The sequence below is a fragment of the Diceros bicornis genome, chromosome 17 (assembly GCF_020826845.1).
Source record: "Diceros bicornis minor isolate mBicDic1 chromosome 17, mDicBic1.mat.cur, whole genome shotgun sequence".
NCBI classification, from domain to species: domain Eukaryota; kingdom Metazoa; phylum Chordata; class Mammalia; order Perissodactyla; family Rhinocerotidae; genus Diceros; species Diceros bicornis.
This window is the reverse complement of record NC_080756.1, coordinates 25,404,353-25,422,576: the sequence shown is the minus strand read 5'-3', so window position 1 is coordinate 25,422,576 and position 18,224 is coordinate 25,404,353. Positions and strand designations below refer to the sequence as shown.

The 18,224-nt window shown below is 35.0% G+C and overlaps 1 protein-coding gene across 4 annotated transcripts in view; it reads right to left on the bottom strand.

Moving 5' to 3' along the window:
• Nucleotides 1–1,463: 1,463 nt before the first annotated feature.
• The window catches only part of PUS7L (pseudouridine synthase 7 like), a 31,961-nt gene continuing 15,200 nt past the window's right edge, over nucleotides 1,464–18,224 (bottom strand). For all 4 annotated transcript variants that reach the window (XM_058558467.1, XM_058558470.1, XM_058558468.1 and 1 more), the window contains 6 exons: nucleotides 17,335–17,527; nucleotides 13,925–14,023; nucleotides 10,910–10,991; nucleotides 8,642–8,922; nucleotides 4,950–5,003; nucleotides 1,464–3,667 (listed from right to left, as the gene is read on the bottom strand). In XM_058558467.1, the coding sequence (XP_058414450.1) occupies nucleotides 3,341–3,667; nucleotides 4,950–5,003; nucleotides 8,642–8,922; nucleotides 10,910–10,991; nucleotides 13,925–14,023; nucleotides 17,335–17,527 (1,036 nt within the window). In that variant the 3' untranslated portion in view covers nucleotides 1,464–3,340. The remainder of the gene's footprint in view (nucleotides 3,668–4,949; nucleotides 5,004–8,641; nucleotides 8,923–10,909; nucleotides 10,992–13,924; nucleotides 14,024–17,334; nucleotides 17,528–18,224) is intronic.

The following is an 18,224-nucleotide window of genomic DNA, read 5'->3' as shown; positions in this document are numbered from 1 at the left end:
ATACCAGTATTTTCCAAATTTCACGTGTTTATGTATTGCTGTCATAATTAAAGCATTATCTACACTAGTATTTCCTTAATACCTTTACATTTACTCCCTCTTTTTAAAATTAAATTTGTTTCTTAAAAAAAATTACATCATCATATAAGTGGAAAACCAGGATTATTTGCCATAAATAAAAAGTAACTGGAAAAATAAATTCAATAAAGCAAAGCAATCTTATTAAATTCTAGTCAGATATTGTTGCCTGCTGGTATTCCTGAGCCTGAGGTCTGCACTGTCTGTTAAAAAGGTAAATCAGCAGCTTTAGTGATACATGTAAACCAGTATCAATCAGCTTTCTCTTTGCCTTAAACAGAATGATTGATTAAAGGATTGAAAGAGAATTGAAAAAAGAGCAACTTTCTCACTGTACTTTGTCAATGATATTTAATATTGTACCAGCTACCATCTAAAATAACTTCCTATGACCTATAGTGATTTTGCATATCATTGATACAAATCCCAAAATATTCTAGAAAATACTCTAAAATAAGTTGGGAATTTGCTGAAGGATCCCTTTTACTTTTATTTTGGTCTCAGAATCACAAAAGGAATCTTATTTCTCTCAAGACATGCTCCAACATACCTATTAATCACTGGCAAGTAATATCAAGCTGGTAAAAAGGGAAGTTACTAACTAAAAAACTTGCTTTCAGAAGGCAAATATTAGCTAGATAAAAAAAGTACTGATCCAGGAAACATAATCAAGTTCAACCACATACTATCTTGTTTGACCTTGAATAGGTCAGTAAACCACTCAGATATTTTCTTATCTGCAAATACTACCTACCTACAGGGTGGGCATATGGATTAAAATGAGAAGTGGAATGCCTGGCACAAGGGACAATAAATGTTACCTGGATCAAAAGGTACACATGACTTTCAGTTTATTACAATTCACAAAAATCCAAGTGTTTTCATCTTAATAACAAGACCTTAATTTGTTTTACCTTGGTGAAACAAGGTAAATTTCAAAGTTGCAAATGTAACTTTGAAAATTAAAGGTTATTCACATTCGAAAAATTTCGAAGATTTATTCTTCTGAAGGCCTGAAATGCCCACAGAAACACTGCAAAAACCTAGGTTGCTGGTCATCATTTGGTCCAAAGTATATTCAAGAATAGTCCTTAAACTGAAAAAAAAATTAACATGGCAAATATTATTGGTATATAAAATAATTTTACACATGAACAATATCTGAATACATTTTATGGTGACCTGAAGTAAACTTAGTGATCCTTTCTTTACAAATGGCCAAAGTATTAAAATAAATAAATAAATAAATAAATAAGCTATCTGAAGTTTTAGTGCCATCTGCAGGCAAAGAAAACAATATCAATGAAAGCCCATTTTAATGTTTTCATATTTTCTAAATGTTACTCAACATTTTTTTAAAACTATGATTTAATAATTTACGTAATTAATTTTCTGATTACACTTACAGGATATAATTTATATGAAATAAAGGTAAAAAATTTTTTCTAATAATTTTTTACTACTTCATATAGCATCATGTCATTTTGAATAAACATTAAAACAATAAAGATAATTTGAAAAACCAATGGTACTACAATCTCCAATTTTTGTGTCCTGAGATGTACTTATTATTAAAATATATAATGACAAAAAAGGAACTTTTTAGTATTAAAAAAAGTCTAAACACCCTATCATCTTAGCAGAATGGCATTTTCTTTTTTTCTCCTCCCTTCCAAACTAGCATCTACGGACATTTATTTAACAATAACTAAGTGCCAGGCACTTTTATAAGCTGCTTTGCATATATTAACTCAGCAAATCCTCACAACAATCCTATGAGGCAGGTATATCACCATCCTTATTCTATAGACGTTGAAACTGAAGCAGACAAAGCTTAAATAACTCATCCAAAGCCACACCGCTATAAGTGGCAGTCAAGGGGTAGTTTGTCCCAAATATCTAGCTTGTAATCACTATGTTAAAGTTCCTCCCATTTGTAAAAGCTGCATGCAGTGTATATACTGCATTTGTAATATCTATGTTCTACTTTTGAGGGGCAACATTTTCTCACCTAAAATTTCTCACACCTAAAACCTTCATCTTCGTTTTTAATAACTACATATTTGCCCTCAAGTTGATACATCTCATTTTATCTTAATCTAACGCTGGACTTTCAAACTATTTCTAATTTCTTTCAGTAAGCAAATTTTGCATTGCATATAGCTTTTTTCATCTTTTGAATTTTATTTCCTTATGCTAACATATTCAAAATGGTTTGACTGTCTTAAGTTTATAAAAGTGCCACATTCCTGGTATAGAATGCTCTACAACAGTGCTTTTTAAATGTCATCATTATATAATGCTACCAGTAATGAAAGAATGCTCAGATCTTCCCAATCAATAAATACCATTTTCCCCCCAAATTTAACTGATATAAAATGGTTAAGGATGATTTATGATGTGGGACAGTTAAACCAACAAATACTTAAATTTTCAAATGGGCAAAATGTTTTCTTCCTCTAGCAACATAAAAGGTGGCGATAATCCTATTATTTGTTGCTTATGAGGTTGGCGCTATCTTGATTCTATAAGTGAGCCTCAGAAAGAGTCAATAATATACCCAGTCACTAGTAAGTGTCAGAGCCCAGATCTGCTTGACTCTAAAATCTGTGTTTTAGATAATAGAAAAAAATAACAAAAAGTCAAGAGAGTAAATGTATTCGAGGTAAGAAATTGTATGAAAATGTTTATTTCAATCTTCATGGATGATTATTTATCTTATAAATGGGTAAACTACCCTGGCGTAGCTATCATAAATAGAGAAACTCTATTTCCCGATGTATTGCTCTGATCCATAATTTCAAAAATGGAAAAGAATGACAATAATAATTAACAAAATGCTTCATCTATCTTTCTCTCCAACCATATGCTTTCATTACAACCTAGTTTCATCTACATTCTAATCAAGGAGCAAGAGGATATAAACATTACTCCAAAAATTTTTTTTCTTACATGTTATCTTGCAGTATTATAGGGTCCTAATAGTGTAAAACGATTGTAACTTTTATAGCACAGAATAAAAGTCACTGAAACATTAGATAATAGAAAGAATGTAGGCTTTGGAGTCCTAAATTCAGACCCTACCACTTATTAGCTATATGTCCTCTGGAACATTAGCATCAAATTCCTACTTCCTCAGGATATTGTATAATTAAAAGAGATAACAATTATACAGCTCCTAGCACATAGTAGATGCTCAAAAAATTTTAGTCCCTTTCCTTCAAAGAGTGACATATATACAATTATATCAAGGGTATTGGTTTTAAAAATCATGCTTCATTATCTCCCTCAGACAAATCGTAGCATAACACGAAGCGTCAAGATCAAAAGAGATCAAAAGAGATAAAGTTGCTTCATCGATGTGGGAACCTTCTGTTTTGACATCAATATTCTGTTCTTCCATTAGTTGGTATGAGAGATTATGGGGATGTTTCAAAATCTGTCTATAGCATCCTGGAACATTCAGTTTCAGAGTAGGTACTTTAAACCTACATGTCTGTAGTCCATCTCTATTAAGTATTTCCTGGTACCACTGCCCTACTTTGTTCTTTGGGTACTGAATATTGTATCCAAGCACCGGAAGAACCACCTGTGCAAGAGAAGGGAAAAAAAGATATATGAAATAGCCTTCAGAAAAATATATGATTATAAATTTACTTTTATGACTGCGACCTGGATCCGTAAAAACAGTCTCAGGATATAAACATTACAATCAGCCTAAAACATGCTCTTGAATACTACACTACTTTGATTATTTTTAATCCTACTAGGCAAAGAAAAGAGCTAACTAAAATCAAGAAGATTCATAATAACCAAGGTAACCAACTCAAGTCAGATATTATTAGACAAACTACTGTTAACATAGAAAAGATGGAACAAGAAGTTTAGGTACATTTAATTAGCCAACAAAGACTTAATCTCTATGCAGGCATACAATCCTAAAAGCATATTATTTCTGTAATACAAAGAATAACCCTTACTGCTCAATCACATTACTTGTATTTTGGTTGATAATTTTACATTCTTCTTACTTATTTAAAAACATGAAAGCAAACAAGAGGCAACAAAAATAATCTTTTTTTTCTTAGCTGCTTATAAGTAGACATTTTGTGGGATTTTTCTCCTTTGCTGATGACCTCTAGACTTTTTTTCTTGTACCAAAAGGTAGTCAGGAAAAGGAACAAGGTAATAGAATACATACAACATGAATGAATTTCAAATTTATTATGCTAATTGGAAGAAGCCAGACACAAAAGGCCATACACTACATGATTCTATTTATATGACATTCTTTCAAAGGCAAAATCATAGGAACAGAAAATAGATGAGTCATTGCCAGGGGCTGGGGCTGGCGGCTGACTACAAACGGACAGAGGGAAATTTTAGGGAAAGATGAAACTGTTCTTTATCTTGATTTTTTTTTTTTTTTTGGTGAGGAAGATCAGCCCTGAGCTAACCATCCATGCCAATCCTCCTCTTTTTGCTGAGGAAGACCGGCCCTGGGCTAACATCCATGCCCATCTTCCTCCACTTTATGTGGGACGCCACCACAGCATGGCCTGACAAGCAATGCCTCGGTGCGCACCCAGGACCTGAACCCGGGCCGCCAGCAGCGGAGCGCAAGCACTTAACCACTACGCCACAGGGCCGGCCCCTCTTTATCTTGATTTTTGTGGTAGTCACATGGCTGTATACATTTATCAAAACTCACAGAACTGTAAACTAAGAGTGAATTTTATTGTATATAAATTATACCTGAACTAAAAAGTGGTTAAAAAAAAAAAAGGGAGGGGGGACTGGTTAACATTTTGTCTTTGGGGCATAATGTCTACATATAGATTTAAGTGATACTAATTTTTAAGCAAATTTACCTGATGTATTGCATATGAATTAGCTGATTCCTCTTCTTCAGTTACTAGATGAACCTATTTTTAAAAAACATGATGAAAATATGGATGATTGCTAAATGTTCCAAATTCCCTCAATTTTCCTTAACTCTGTTATGTATAATTTGACTCCTATGCTGAATATACATACACCTAAACAAGATCTTTTCACAATTTGTTTCTAGAAAAGTAGACTACATAAAAGTTACAACAATTCTTCTTGCTTTAACCACTGATAACTGAAGTTGAAACACACCGAGAACAGCGGGCAGCTTAACATTCTAAGGTGACGCTTCCACCTCAACCACCAACAATCGTTTTCTAAATTACAAACTTGTTCTTTATTATGCTGACTCAAAAAGCTGCTTTTGTGAAATCACACCCCCCCCAACCTCTGTCCTCCACAAGTATCATAATACTCTACGAGAAGTGGTGTTTCTCAAAATGTGCTTCCTAGAACAGTAATAGGTGTCATTTGCAGGCAGAAAGAAAAAGAAGTGTGTGACAAATTAAGTTTGAGAAATGTTTCTCTAGGACATCACAGAATAAATAATTCTTATTTCTCTTGCACCTGCCAGCTCAAGTATAAAGGCAGCTGTCATCACTCCACGAGGATTAACAGCATTACCATCCTCCTTCAGCATTCAGCACATAATATAGTGGCTAGACCTCCTCTAAATCTCCTCGCTTTCCCCTCAACATCCCCACTCTTATCAATAATGTCCCTCCTTTTTTTGTTTTTCATTTGGAGTTTATTTGTTTACAGTAAATAACTCATTTTAACTGCTGTACTCAGAAATAGATATAAAACTCCAGATGCGATCTGACCAAAATACATGGGACTATAATCTCTTTTGCATCATCACTTCCAGCTTTTTGTCTTTCACAAATTCTTAAGCATAGCTACAATATTGTAATTTATGAAAATACTGAACAAATATGGTTAAGTACAGAAGACTCTGTTTTGTCTTTAGGGAACTTCCTCCAGGCTATCTAGCAATTAATTAACAAACATGCTTTTGCTGTATGGCTGTCCCCCAAATATGAATTCACCTAACTTTTTAATTGTCTAACTCATATTTCTCTATCTTGTTCACAAAAAAATTATAAGAGAATCTACTAAGTGACTTGAAATAAACATACACCTGCTAGCCTAGTAATCCTATCAAAAGGGGAATCAGATTAGTTTCCTAAAATTTTTAATTGTAGATACACATTACATGCTCTATCTACCACTTATTAGAAATCTTATTCTGCCTTTTTCCTTTTCAAATTTTATGTTTTGAGACTCTAAGTCCTGCCTTTTCTTTTCTCAGTGCTAACTAATAAATTATAAATGATTGGTCTTAAAATATATAAAGATATTTTTTGTTGCCAATAAAACAATAAAATAAAAATAAATAAATAAAAAATAAAAGGAAACCCTGCAAGATATGAAGGAGAAAATGTTCTTTTTTCTCCTATAGCTCCAAAAAGAAAAACAGATACAATTCTGATCACAAAACTGTCCTTGCAAATGTGATTTTGAACAAAGAAGTCTTATAAGACACATGTATTTCAGAGATTATTGCTATATCTTGTCAACGTAACCTCTAAGTTCTGAAAATCTGAATTAGAAATGGCTGACTTACTAAATAATGTGTTGCCCAGGCAATATTTAAATGGACATGTTTTCTGGCAGGTGTTAAAAAAACTTACGATTTTTCATTATTTATCAAGAGGGGATCACTGACTTATCTCTTCTTCCATCCACATGAGATAAAAGAAAACCTATGATGCTGCTAGATTTCTTTTTACCAAGTTTCAGAGTCTTCAGTTAAATGACCATTCTTAGTGATTTTTGCTCCTAGTGATCACTTTCTTATTTAAATATTCATAGGCCATCCATTTAATGAAATAGTAAAGCAGACATCTGTGGTTCTGGCTGTCCTCCCTCTTTTCTGGGAGGAGCATCCTCATTTTCCAGGGAGCTCCCAGTTCTCAAATGTGGTTTGGGTGGGATAGGTCCAGGAAGGAGTCCCTGGAACACAGGCTTAACCAATCACATACTCCAGTCCACAATACTTGGTCTGGGGACATGTGACACAAGTCAAGCCATTCCTAGCCAATGAGACTCAATTTCATGGTTTTTGTTGAAACTGCTGGGAAAGAAAAGCCCTCTTTCTGGAGAAGTTGTGAGAAATAAGCTTGAAGTTGCTAATAACCATCTTGCCACCAAAGGAATAAGCCAGACTGAGAATGAATCTAACACAGAAGAAAGCAGAGCTGAAAGAGGAAGAAAATGAGACGGATGATTTAGGACACTGCATAAGCCCCTGGAAACAGCTGTGCCTGAATCAGTCATGGACTTTCAGTTATGAGAGCCAACAAATTCCTGTCTGCTTTTCCTTAAGTTAGTCTGAGATGGGTTTTCATTACTTGAAACCAAAAAAACCTTAATTTATACATCTAGAGCTCTGCTATTAATTTAGATAAAGCTTCCTTTATGTACAGTTCAGAGTCTATTTTTCTCTATTTTTGAAAAACTGGGCCATGTTCTATCTCTAGATGCTGACCCCTTTTCTATACTCCATGATTTCTCTAGTAGAGACCAGTTCGGGCTAGAAGTCAGAGAACTGGATCTCTTTAATTCTGCTACCTATGTCACTCAATCTGTCTCCTCTCCAATCTGGATCTCAATTTTCATTTCTATAAAATGGGAGTTAGAAAAGTGGGTCTCTAAAATCCTTTTCTCCTCTAAAATTCAATGATTTCATGATGATGTATATGAAAGCACTACTCAAATTTCTTCATTCATTTTTAAAACATATTCGTGAGATTGACTTAAGATAATGTTGGAGAATAATAGTTTGTTCTTTTTGCATTACAATACTGTAAAATGAATTTCCTGACACGATTTATGGAATTCAATTTCATGATTTAGTTCAAATCCACAGAGATTAAAATACCATAAAAATACTAGTTGGACAGGGAGGAACTGGAAGGATCAACTTTTATAATATAAATTATATTACAATTTCATTATTATAAATGTCTCTAAGGTATCATTAAGAAGAAAAAAGCAAGTTGTGAAAGTGCACTTATATAAAAGAAACACATGCAACACCACATGCCCCATATACTATTACTATAAAAATCTTATTCTTTTTCCTTTTCATATTTTAAGTTTGGAGCCTCTAATTCCTGTCTTGTCTTTTCTCAGTGTTAACTAATAGAATAAAAATCTACTTTTTGTGGATATTTATGTGAAAGCATAGAAAAAGTCTAGAAGGAAACATGCCCAAAAATAGAGGTTGATTTTCTGGAGGCAGGGGAGGCAATCACAATAGAGTGGTGGCAGGGATGACAGCTTCATCTGTAATGTTAAGGCTTTTACTTTTAAAGAATCTATTTTGTGTGTGACTTGTGTAATTTTTTTAAAAAATGTGCTCTTTAAAGGAAGGTTTACCATCTTTGCACCTTTCAGTTCATACCACTGACTATTTTTATTCTTCTTCCATTTACTGACATGTGTTAAGCCTCAGCTGACACATGAGTAGAAGCAGGAGATGAGCAAATATAAGTAAAAAATAAAATGCATGTTTAGTTGTAAATTGTTTCTAAAATAAGGACTTCTGAAAATTGGTGTTCCTGGTGTGGTAACTCCCGTTGGAAAACTCTGATGAAATGATACTTACTTTACCATTTGGGAAACACTCATCATCAACATCTTCATCCAAACAGACCAAATCACCCTCCACTACTCTTGATCCATAGGCTGCAAGTCTGTAAGACACTGCCTCATTCCAAATTTTGCTGCTATATGCGTGGACGTAGAATATGCGCATAGAATGGGGTAAAGAGAACCACGCCCGGATGCAACCCTCCTCGGTCACGCCAAAGCGATGCAAGGACTCCAGCAACGCCTTCTCCCGAACTTTGAATTCCGGCATCAAGGAAAGTGTGCCTTTAGCATCCTCTGAAATAAAGAGAAAATCAATTAGTCAACTACTCTTAGTTAAAGGCCAGTTATCAAGACCTTTACTATCTCTCGATATAAGGGGCAATGAACTGTGCTATCTTGTAAACCTGAATATGAAGATGATGCTCAGCACCAACTATAAACCTAGCTACCCTTGCAGAGTTTGTTTTTTTAATCAAGATCATTAATCATATGGTCCCTTCACTTTCCCTGATTTAAGAAAGAATAGCAAAAAGCAAAACATTAGTAATTCCTACTTCAAAATGGAGATAAACTAATTCGCAGCTATTCAGAGGAGTTTTCAGGAAAAAAAAATTAAATAAACCTCTGAGCCTAGAGATATTTAAAGAGCTATTATGGACATGTACATAGAATTTCTGGAATAAGAAAGAGTTGATATCTGGATCCTTCAAGTATACTATTAGGTCTTGCTAGTGGGATGCTTTTTAAAATTAGATTACTGGACTCCACCACAAAGATGGTTATTCAGGTAGGGCCTTGCAGTCGGCCTTTTAATAAATGCACCAGGTTTCTTACACACACTAAAGTTTAAGAATCATTGCCATAAAGAAATTATCTTCTCAGGACTCTAAAATAGATACAAACAAATAAGTCACTTTGAATTTTCTTTAGTATTACTTAGACTACTCATAACAATTTGGAATGCCCACACTGTTTACAGATTGTGGTATAGCATAAAAATATTTCTCTCCTATGAATAATTACACATATGTAATATGTACATAATTAAAAATAATGAAGATATTTGAAAACTGATGTCCTTTAATTCAATGTAAGTGAAATTCATTATGCACATATTTGTTGTTAGTGTCATCAGCCAATTCTGACCCCTAGTGACCCTGTCTGTGTATAGCGGAGGGGAACCCTGCCTGGTCTTTTTGCACCGTCCTCTCACCTTCTGGCACTATATCAGACAATGCTCCGCAGCTATTCATAGGGTTTTCATGGCCAATATTTTCGGAAGTGGGTGGCCAGGTCCTTCTTCCTACTCTGTCTTAATCTGGAAGCTCCACTGAAATCTGTCCACCATGGATGACCCTGCTGGTATTTGAAATACTGTTGGCATAGCTTTCAGCATCATGGCAACATGTAGCTGCCATAGTATGACAACCAACAGATGAGCGGTGTGGTTCCTTGACTGGGAACGAACCCGGGCTGTGACTATGAGAGCCCCGAATCTTAACCACTAGACTACCATATATATGTAGATCATATATTTGAACGAATCTAAAATGATATGGTTGCGGTTATTATTACTTAAATAGAACTAATATTTATTCAGCATTTAGCACGTGCCACGCACTATTTTAAGAGCATTATATCTATTATCTTATTTAAATTTCATAACACTCAGGTAGCATTATTAGCTTCAATTTACAGATGCAGACACTAAAACTATGAAGCTAAATCACTAGCACAAGCCCGTCCAGTTGGGAAGTACTAAAGCTGAGAGTTAAATGCATGGAGATTGACTCTAGAACCCACACTCAAAAGCACTTTTCTTTAGTAAGCATTCTACATACACATCATCATATTGAGCTAAAGTTTTCAAAATCAGCAGTCAGGGCTGAATGGCAACTAAACCAAAAACAATGCACAAAGAATCAGATATAGCAAACGTACTTTTATTTATTTTTCAGCCTCCTCTAGTTGTAGCGAATTATACTTCCATCAGTACCAGTTCAGAATTGGGAACTCCTATCTCAGATGATGTAGCCCAAGAAAAACTAAGAAACTATCTCTCCACTCACCCCTACCCCCAAGCCAGTGTTAGAACAGACAAAAGTCCTGGAGATCTGGCCAAAAATGGAGTGCCTAGGGCATGTAATGATATGATTAAATATACAACATATTACAATCTGTTTCTTATCACATTTATGTCACAATGAATGCCCTCCTGCTGACATAACATTTATATTGTGCATCCGCATGGCTGTATATGGGTAAAGAAACTTTTAAATACCAGTTTGAAGAAAATATTTCTTTGCTCTATTTACAGGATCATCCACATCTTCTGGTGTAAGAAATAATTTTACAGCCTTCACCTTTAAAAACCAAGCAAGCAAACAAATGTTAAATGAAATGACAAATTACTTACTTTTAAAAAAAGATAAAAAATTCTCTGGCATCTTAAAAGAATAGGCATTTAACAAATGATTTAAAGTTGTAATTTTATTTTTAAACTGTCAAAAATTAAACAGTCAATGTTAGATTTAGAAATAAACCATCTGTACAAAGCAACCTTCCACATACGTTTAAATATTATGAACTGTTAAAAGTGCTTCCCCATCACTTCCATAATTATTCTTCTGTCATTCTTTACCTCTATCATGGAGATATGAACATAAGAGTGAAGTAATGACATAAAACTCATACTTGACCAACGTACACAACAAAAATAGGGGAAGAAACAAGCATAGGGGAATAACAAGCCACTAACTCATTCATGTTCTCAAGTCTCCTAATTATTTGGTCTTAAAAATAACTGCCAAAATCTTTAAAAAAAAATTTGCCAAATTTAACATTTTCTTTTAAAACCTAAAAGATTAAAAAATGTTTGTTTTTTTTAAAAAAAAGATATCTACTAGTTCCTGCATTTTATCACTGTCTCCAACACTGTAATTTATTTCTAAATACATGTCTTAGAGTAGGAAAGGAACTTAAAATAGGTCACTCAAACTAACCTCCCACTTAGACTTCTTTTACAGTATTTATTCATTGAAACAAATATTTATTAAGAAGCTAATTCATTCAAACAAATATTATTAAGCATCTGCCATGTGCTAGGCACTGTGTAGTGTACTCAGGATACAGTGTTGAGCAAGGGAGACATGGTCTCTGTTTACTAGAAAAGATTAAATAAGCAATAAGAATAAAATATAATAAAACCAAAAATGGGAAATCCAGGGGGCTGCAGGGTCACAAAATAAGGGGAATACACTTGAGGAGGGGGATGAGAATTTAAATTGAGACATAAAGATTGCAAAGGTTGGGGAGGGGGTGCTTCAAGCAAAGGACAAAAAATGTGCGTTTCTAGCTGTGGAAGCCAGTATCTAAGACCCCCAATGATCTCTACCACCTGGTACGTATGCCTGGTGCAGTCCTCTCCCACACTTATCAGTTTGTGTGACCAGTAGAATACAGCAGAAGTGAAGGTATGTCACTTCCAAGATTAGGTTATAAAAGACACTGCCATTTCTGTTGTGGTCTTTCACTCTTTTGTGCTCTTGGACTCCTCTCCAGGGGAAGTCATGCCACAAGTATCCCCATGGCAAGAAACTAAAGCTTCCTGCCAGCAACCATGAGAATGAGCTTGGGAGCAGGTTCTCTATGCCCAGTTAAGTCTTCAAAGACTACAGCCCTGGCTGACAGGGTGACCACAAACGCATGAGAGACCCTGATGTGCAAACACCAGCTACAGCTGCTCCCAGATTCCTGACCCTCAGAAACAGTGAGATAATAAATGCTTGTTGGTTTAAGCCACCAAGTTTTGGGGTAATTTGTTCCACAGCAAGAACTGATAACTAATTCTCTAGCAAAGTTAAAAAAAAAGAATTTGGGAGCATGGAATACAAAGTTGAAAGAGGTGAGAGGGCAGCCATCCAGCTTTTGTTTAAATGCTATGAGAAATAAGGAATTTCCAGTTCTTGGGGGTTGGGGGGGGAAGAATCCCATTCCTTCGGACAATTGTTAGAAAAATCTTTCTTACACTAGGCTAAAACTTGGCCCCTTGAATATCTACCCTTGTAAAACAAGAGAATTAACAATCTAATCATAGTTTTGAACCCTTATCCACTGTGGGCCTGACACTACACTAGGTGCTTTCATGAAAGTTATTTCATTTAATTCTCACAAAAATCTTATAAAATACATGTTATCTCCGTTTTACAGATAAGGAAACCGAGGCTTGGCAAAGTTAAGTACTCTGCCCTATAGGTTACATGACGTATCTGACAAATGGAACTCAAGTAGAACACATGCTGCATTCTGCAGACCTCAAACTGCTAAATTCTTTGTCCATATGAAAAAATTTTAAATATTTTATAAGTTAATTTCCTTTTCAGAGTTTTCTAGAGTGAAGAAATACTGTTCAGTTAACCATTTCACCTCAAGATGGTTTCTAGACCCTTAATCATGTCAGCTATATTCCATTTGCTAAAATCCCTCTTGAAATGTTAAGCCCAGAACTGACTACAAATTTGCAGATATGGTCTACATCAGCAGCTCTCAACTTTGTTTCTATGTGTAAGATGATGCTCACATGCTTCTCATAAGTGCTTTTACTGTCTTTGTCTTTTACTCAAGAAAACATATTAGAACACAAATGAGTGAGCATGACACTATTATATGAATAATCTTACATTTGCTCAAATATATAATTTTCATAGTTTTGCAGTTTTTCTCTATTATGTGTACTCCATCAAGTGCAAAAATATATGTGCATATATATAATATGTAATTATATATATAAAATATACATTTTAAAATTATATATAATTTTAATAATTCAGCAAATACAGCTTATTTGTGACTGGAATTTTTCGTTTTATTTGAAACTAGTTAGATTTTTTTCTCAAATTTGCTGTTCCCCTTTTAGTCTCTGGCTCTGGGTGAATTCCTATCTTTTATATGATCCGATACCAGATTTCTGGAATGGAATCTGATACCAGGATTCTGGAATCCTTAAATCCTCTATTCAGTTCGCTAAGAATTTGGTGAGTATTGGTCAATTCTCTGTTAAGTCTCACCCTTCCTATTAAAGTATTAAACACAGGGACATTGCATACAGTTTGCTTTCTTATAATGTGATACCAAGAATGTAGTAGCTGCTCAATAAATGTTCAGTGATGTAGTACATGGTATATGTATGTGTGTGTAGACATGCATTTATATGCTGGGTTAAGAAAGCAAGGAGCTGGCCCATGTAGTTAGTACAACTGACAAAACAGATAAGATTATATTTTTAAAAAATCCATACCATCTCACTCTTCAGCAAAGCCAATCCAATTTGGTCTGTGTGAACTTTCCTTCCCATCCCAAATCTCTGTGGTCCATAGTAATTCACAAACCCTTTATTCTATAAATACAAAAAATCAATTAATTAAAAGTGTATTGGGGCCGGCCCCGTGGCTTAGCGGTTAAGTGAGCACGCTTCCGCTACTGGAGGCCCGGGTTCGGATCCCGGGCGCACAACAACACACTGCTTGTCCGGCCATGCTGAGGCAGCACCCCACATACAGCAACTAGAAGGATGTGCAACTATGACATACAACTATCTACTGGGGCTTTGGGGAGAAAAAGGGAAGAAAGAAAAAAAAAAAAGCATATTTTTATGGACTACATGCCTGTGTCCTCGCAAAACTCGTATGTTGAAATCCTAACCTCCAGTGTGATGGTACTGGAGGTGGGGATTTGGGGAGGTAATTAGGTCATGAGGGTAGTGCCCTCACGAATAGGATTAGCACCCTTATAAGAAAAGACCAGGGAGCTAACTCACTCTCTTTCTGCCGTGTGAGAACACAAGAAGACGACCATGTTGGCACCCTGATCTTAGGCTTCAAGCCTCCATAAATATGAGAAATAATTTTCTGTTGTTTAAAACGCACCTAGTGTATGGTTCTTTGTTATAGCCATGAACTAAAACAAATAAATACAATTATTGTGTCAGAATATGTAACCAAGTCTTTCTCTTCATATTTCTTTTAATAAACGAGTCCCGTAATTGGCAATACACACATGTGGACCAAATAGTCTGAGAAATGCTATACAGCTAAAGAATAGAAAGGAGAAGAACAAATGATTAAAAGTTAGAAAGTAAGATGAGTGAAAAAGCTTTAAAAATATGTCGGCTTTTCACTCACATCACTGAGGCATTTTCTGGGACGTGGGACTTTCAGTGCTAAAACCAGGAAAGTTCTAGGAAACTGAGATGAACTGGTCACTTAGTACTGGATCTGATCTTTGCCCTGAAACTCTTGCTGACTTTGAGACTCTTCTGCTTCCCGGAGACGCTGGGAATAAGAAACAGATTTATTTTCAAACCCAGCAAGTCGTGGCTCCTTTATACAGAACAGTTTTGTCTTTCTGTTATCTCAGTTTCTGAAAGCCGGGGCCAAGACAATGGCAGGGCGTCACTTCAGCAGGAACAGAAAATTGTAATTTACTACCGCAACCATTAAAGACACTGGTCAGTGTTTAGACATGTTCTCACAAAGACAACACCAGGCCCAGACGGTTTCTTGAAAGATAAATGAGTCTTCTACACTTCCTTTATGAGAGGAGTATACATTTCTTCCTTCAATGATTATTATCGAGCACCAACTCCAAGACTGTTCCATAAAGGATGCTAGACAATTTGCTATCCGCATGGTACAAAAGGACTGCATCTTCACCTCAGGCCATTCACAAAAATCAACTGCAGATAGAATAAGTACTCCCTAGATTAAATCTCACAGTTAAATACTTTTAATTATTTCAAATTGGGAAAAATAACATCAGCTAGTATACTATACTAACCAGAAGAGTTTTAAGTACCCCTTCAAATTACTTAGAGTTGGATATAACAAAAGGTTTACAGCAATCAGAGCTATAACCCTCTAAAACAAAACTTCAAAGACTTCTTATTCTGAGGGCTTCTCAACTCTCTTTCCTTATCATAAGAACTAAAGCTAGAGTATTCCTAATGGGAATTTTATAATGGTAAGTTCTATAGCCATAAGTACCAAATAAAAGACAATAAATACAATCAGAATTCAGAAAACCCTCTCCCTTTTTTAAGGGATACCTTTTTTTTTTTTTCGGTGAGGAAGATTAGCCCTGAGCTAACATCTGCTGCCAATCCTCCTCTTTTTGCTGAGGAATATTGGCCCTGGGCTAACATCCGTGCCCATCTTCCTCTACTTTATATGTGGGACACATGCCACAGCACAGCTTAATAAGCAGTGCGCAGATCTGCGCCCAGGATCCAAACCTGTAAACCCCAGGCCGCTGAAGCAGAGTGGGTGAACTTAACCACTACGCCACCAGGCCGGCCCCAGAGATATCTTTTTAATAACAGTTTTTCAAGGAAGAAAAAAAAGAATTTTAAATAGGTCTAGAAAAAAAAAGGACAAAACAACCATAAAAAGGGTATCAGAGAATGCCTATACACAGGTAAATGTGAGTAATTTAAACAATCTTTAGTTGAAAGATGTTTCAAACAAAAACCAGTTTTTGTTTGTTTGCTTTCCTGCTGGAGAGGCATAAAATTGTGTAAAAAGGTCTTTGTGGTCAGAAACTTAGATCAGTGTTTCTCAATGTTAGCTATAGAGTAGAATCACTTACGGAGGTTTTGAAAAATACTAATGCCTAAGCTGCACCCCCCAAAGTTCTTATTTAATTGGTTTGGGAGTAGAGATTCACTGCTGAGACTTTTTAAAAGCACCCCAGGTTGAGAATTACTGGTCTAGATCAGAGGTTGGCAAACTACAAATGGCCCACAAGTCAAATCTGGCCCAACAACTGTTGTAGTAAATAAAGTTTTATTGGAACAGGGCCATGCTCATTCATTTATGTATTGTCTATGGCTGCTTCCACACAATAGCAGTGGAGTAGTTGCAACAGAGACGATATGCCTACAAAGCCAAAAATATTTATTTTCTGGCCCTTTATAGAAAAAAGTTTGCGGACCCATAGTCTAGATGATCAGACGAAGGCTATGGTTGTTATGTGCAAATTTAGATGGCTGGCAAACATCATTTAAAAACTTACATTAAATAATTTTTACTGTAAGATATAATAACGTGTATGATTTATCATTTGTATACACTGAAAAAATTCAAAAAGCTAGATTGAAAAGAAAAAAGATTGTGTATAATTCTGAAAAGAAATGTAACTATTTACCAAAGATTTCTGAGAATTACATACTGAAGAAAATTTCCAAAGAAATAAATCCCTTTGCCTAAAATACTACTCTATATGGTGGATGCTAAAAAAATCTCTCTTCTGATGCAGATAGTTTATTTTCCCCTCTCTGGGGAACTCTACACATTGTATTTTTTTAATTACTTTAAAAAAAATTTTTTTAATATAAAAATGTACTAAGAAAATAAAAAATAAGCCAAATGGTCCTAAGTATTATTTTAAAAAATAATTATACATGCACATAAAAAGAAAAGGTACAAAAGAAAAGTTTCCCTTCTTGCCTCAATGTAAAGAGAGGGACTATAACAATTTTCCTACAGTACTTTATTTTAAAAATTGAGTTTGCCCTGCTGGCTGATGACCTGGCACAGAGGACTGCCCTTCCCCCGGCTCACTGCACCCTCACCCCTGCTTCTGTGATCTGTACATAATAAATCTTGTGACTCTGTTAAAAAAAAAAAAAAAAAAAAAATTGAGTTTGCTTACCTTAACATTTTCTATTGCCTCCAAAATTCTCTTTTTCAGGTTTGTGGAATCATTTGTCTGGTTTTTTAAATTTCTGATGACAATATCAAAATGATTTCCTTTGAGCTGACCGAGTCTAAGGGAATCCTCTACAGACCGAATATTAAGCACATTCATTCTTTTCTTTTCAATTTCTTTTTCAATATTTTTCAACCTATAAATGATAAATCATATAGACTCAGTTAAATCTCAAATTTTAAAAAGTAGTATAAGGTTTAAATGACAGTTGCCAGGCAACCACTTATATCAGAATACTAAAACAAAATTTGGGGGGAATATTCCAAAGTTACTGTTATTTCAACAAATGTGCACTAAAAGCCCATTAAGAAAGGATTATATTAAGAGAGTTACTTTAAGAACTTGAACAGAGATTCCTGATGCTATCACTCTGACTATACAGGCCTTCTGACGTCTCCTTAGCTCAACTCCTCTTAACTCTTCTTCTTTCTCTCCTTAGACTTTGCTCCTTTCCTCTTCAGTCTCTCTTTTCCCAAGATTACCAAGAAAAACCGCTAGCACCAGAAGATTTTCCTACAATTCTGCTCTGAACACTTCCTTACTCAAATTTTCAGTTCTTCTCCAACATCTAAATAATAGATGCCAATTATCTTAGCCTAACTTGTAATATCCTGTAAGAAATGATGTAAATTTTTCTTTACATTCCTATTTCTGTAGTCCTTTTAGGAATTTTATTAGACAGATTGTTTAGCTTACTGCCTCTCCAAAAATATCTTCAGATTTTCTGCATCTGTTAAAATCTTACTATTTACTTGGAGGGTAATTAAAATCCTATACCCATAAGCCAAATTAAAGTACTATCTCCTAGGAACTAATAATATTTTTTGTCTTTG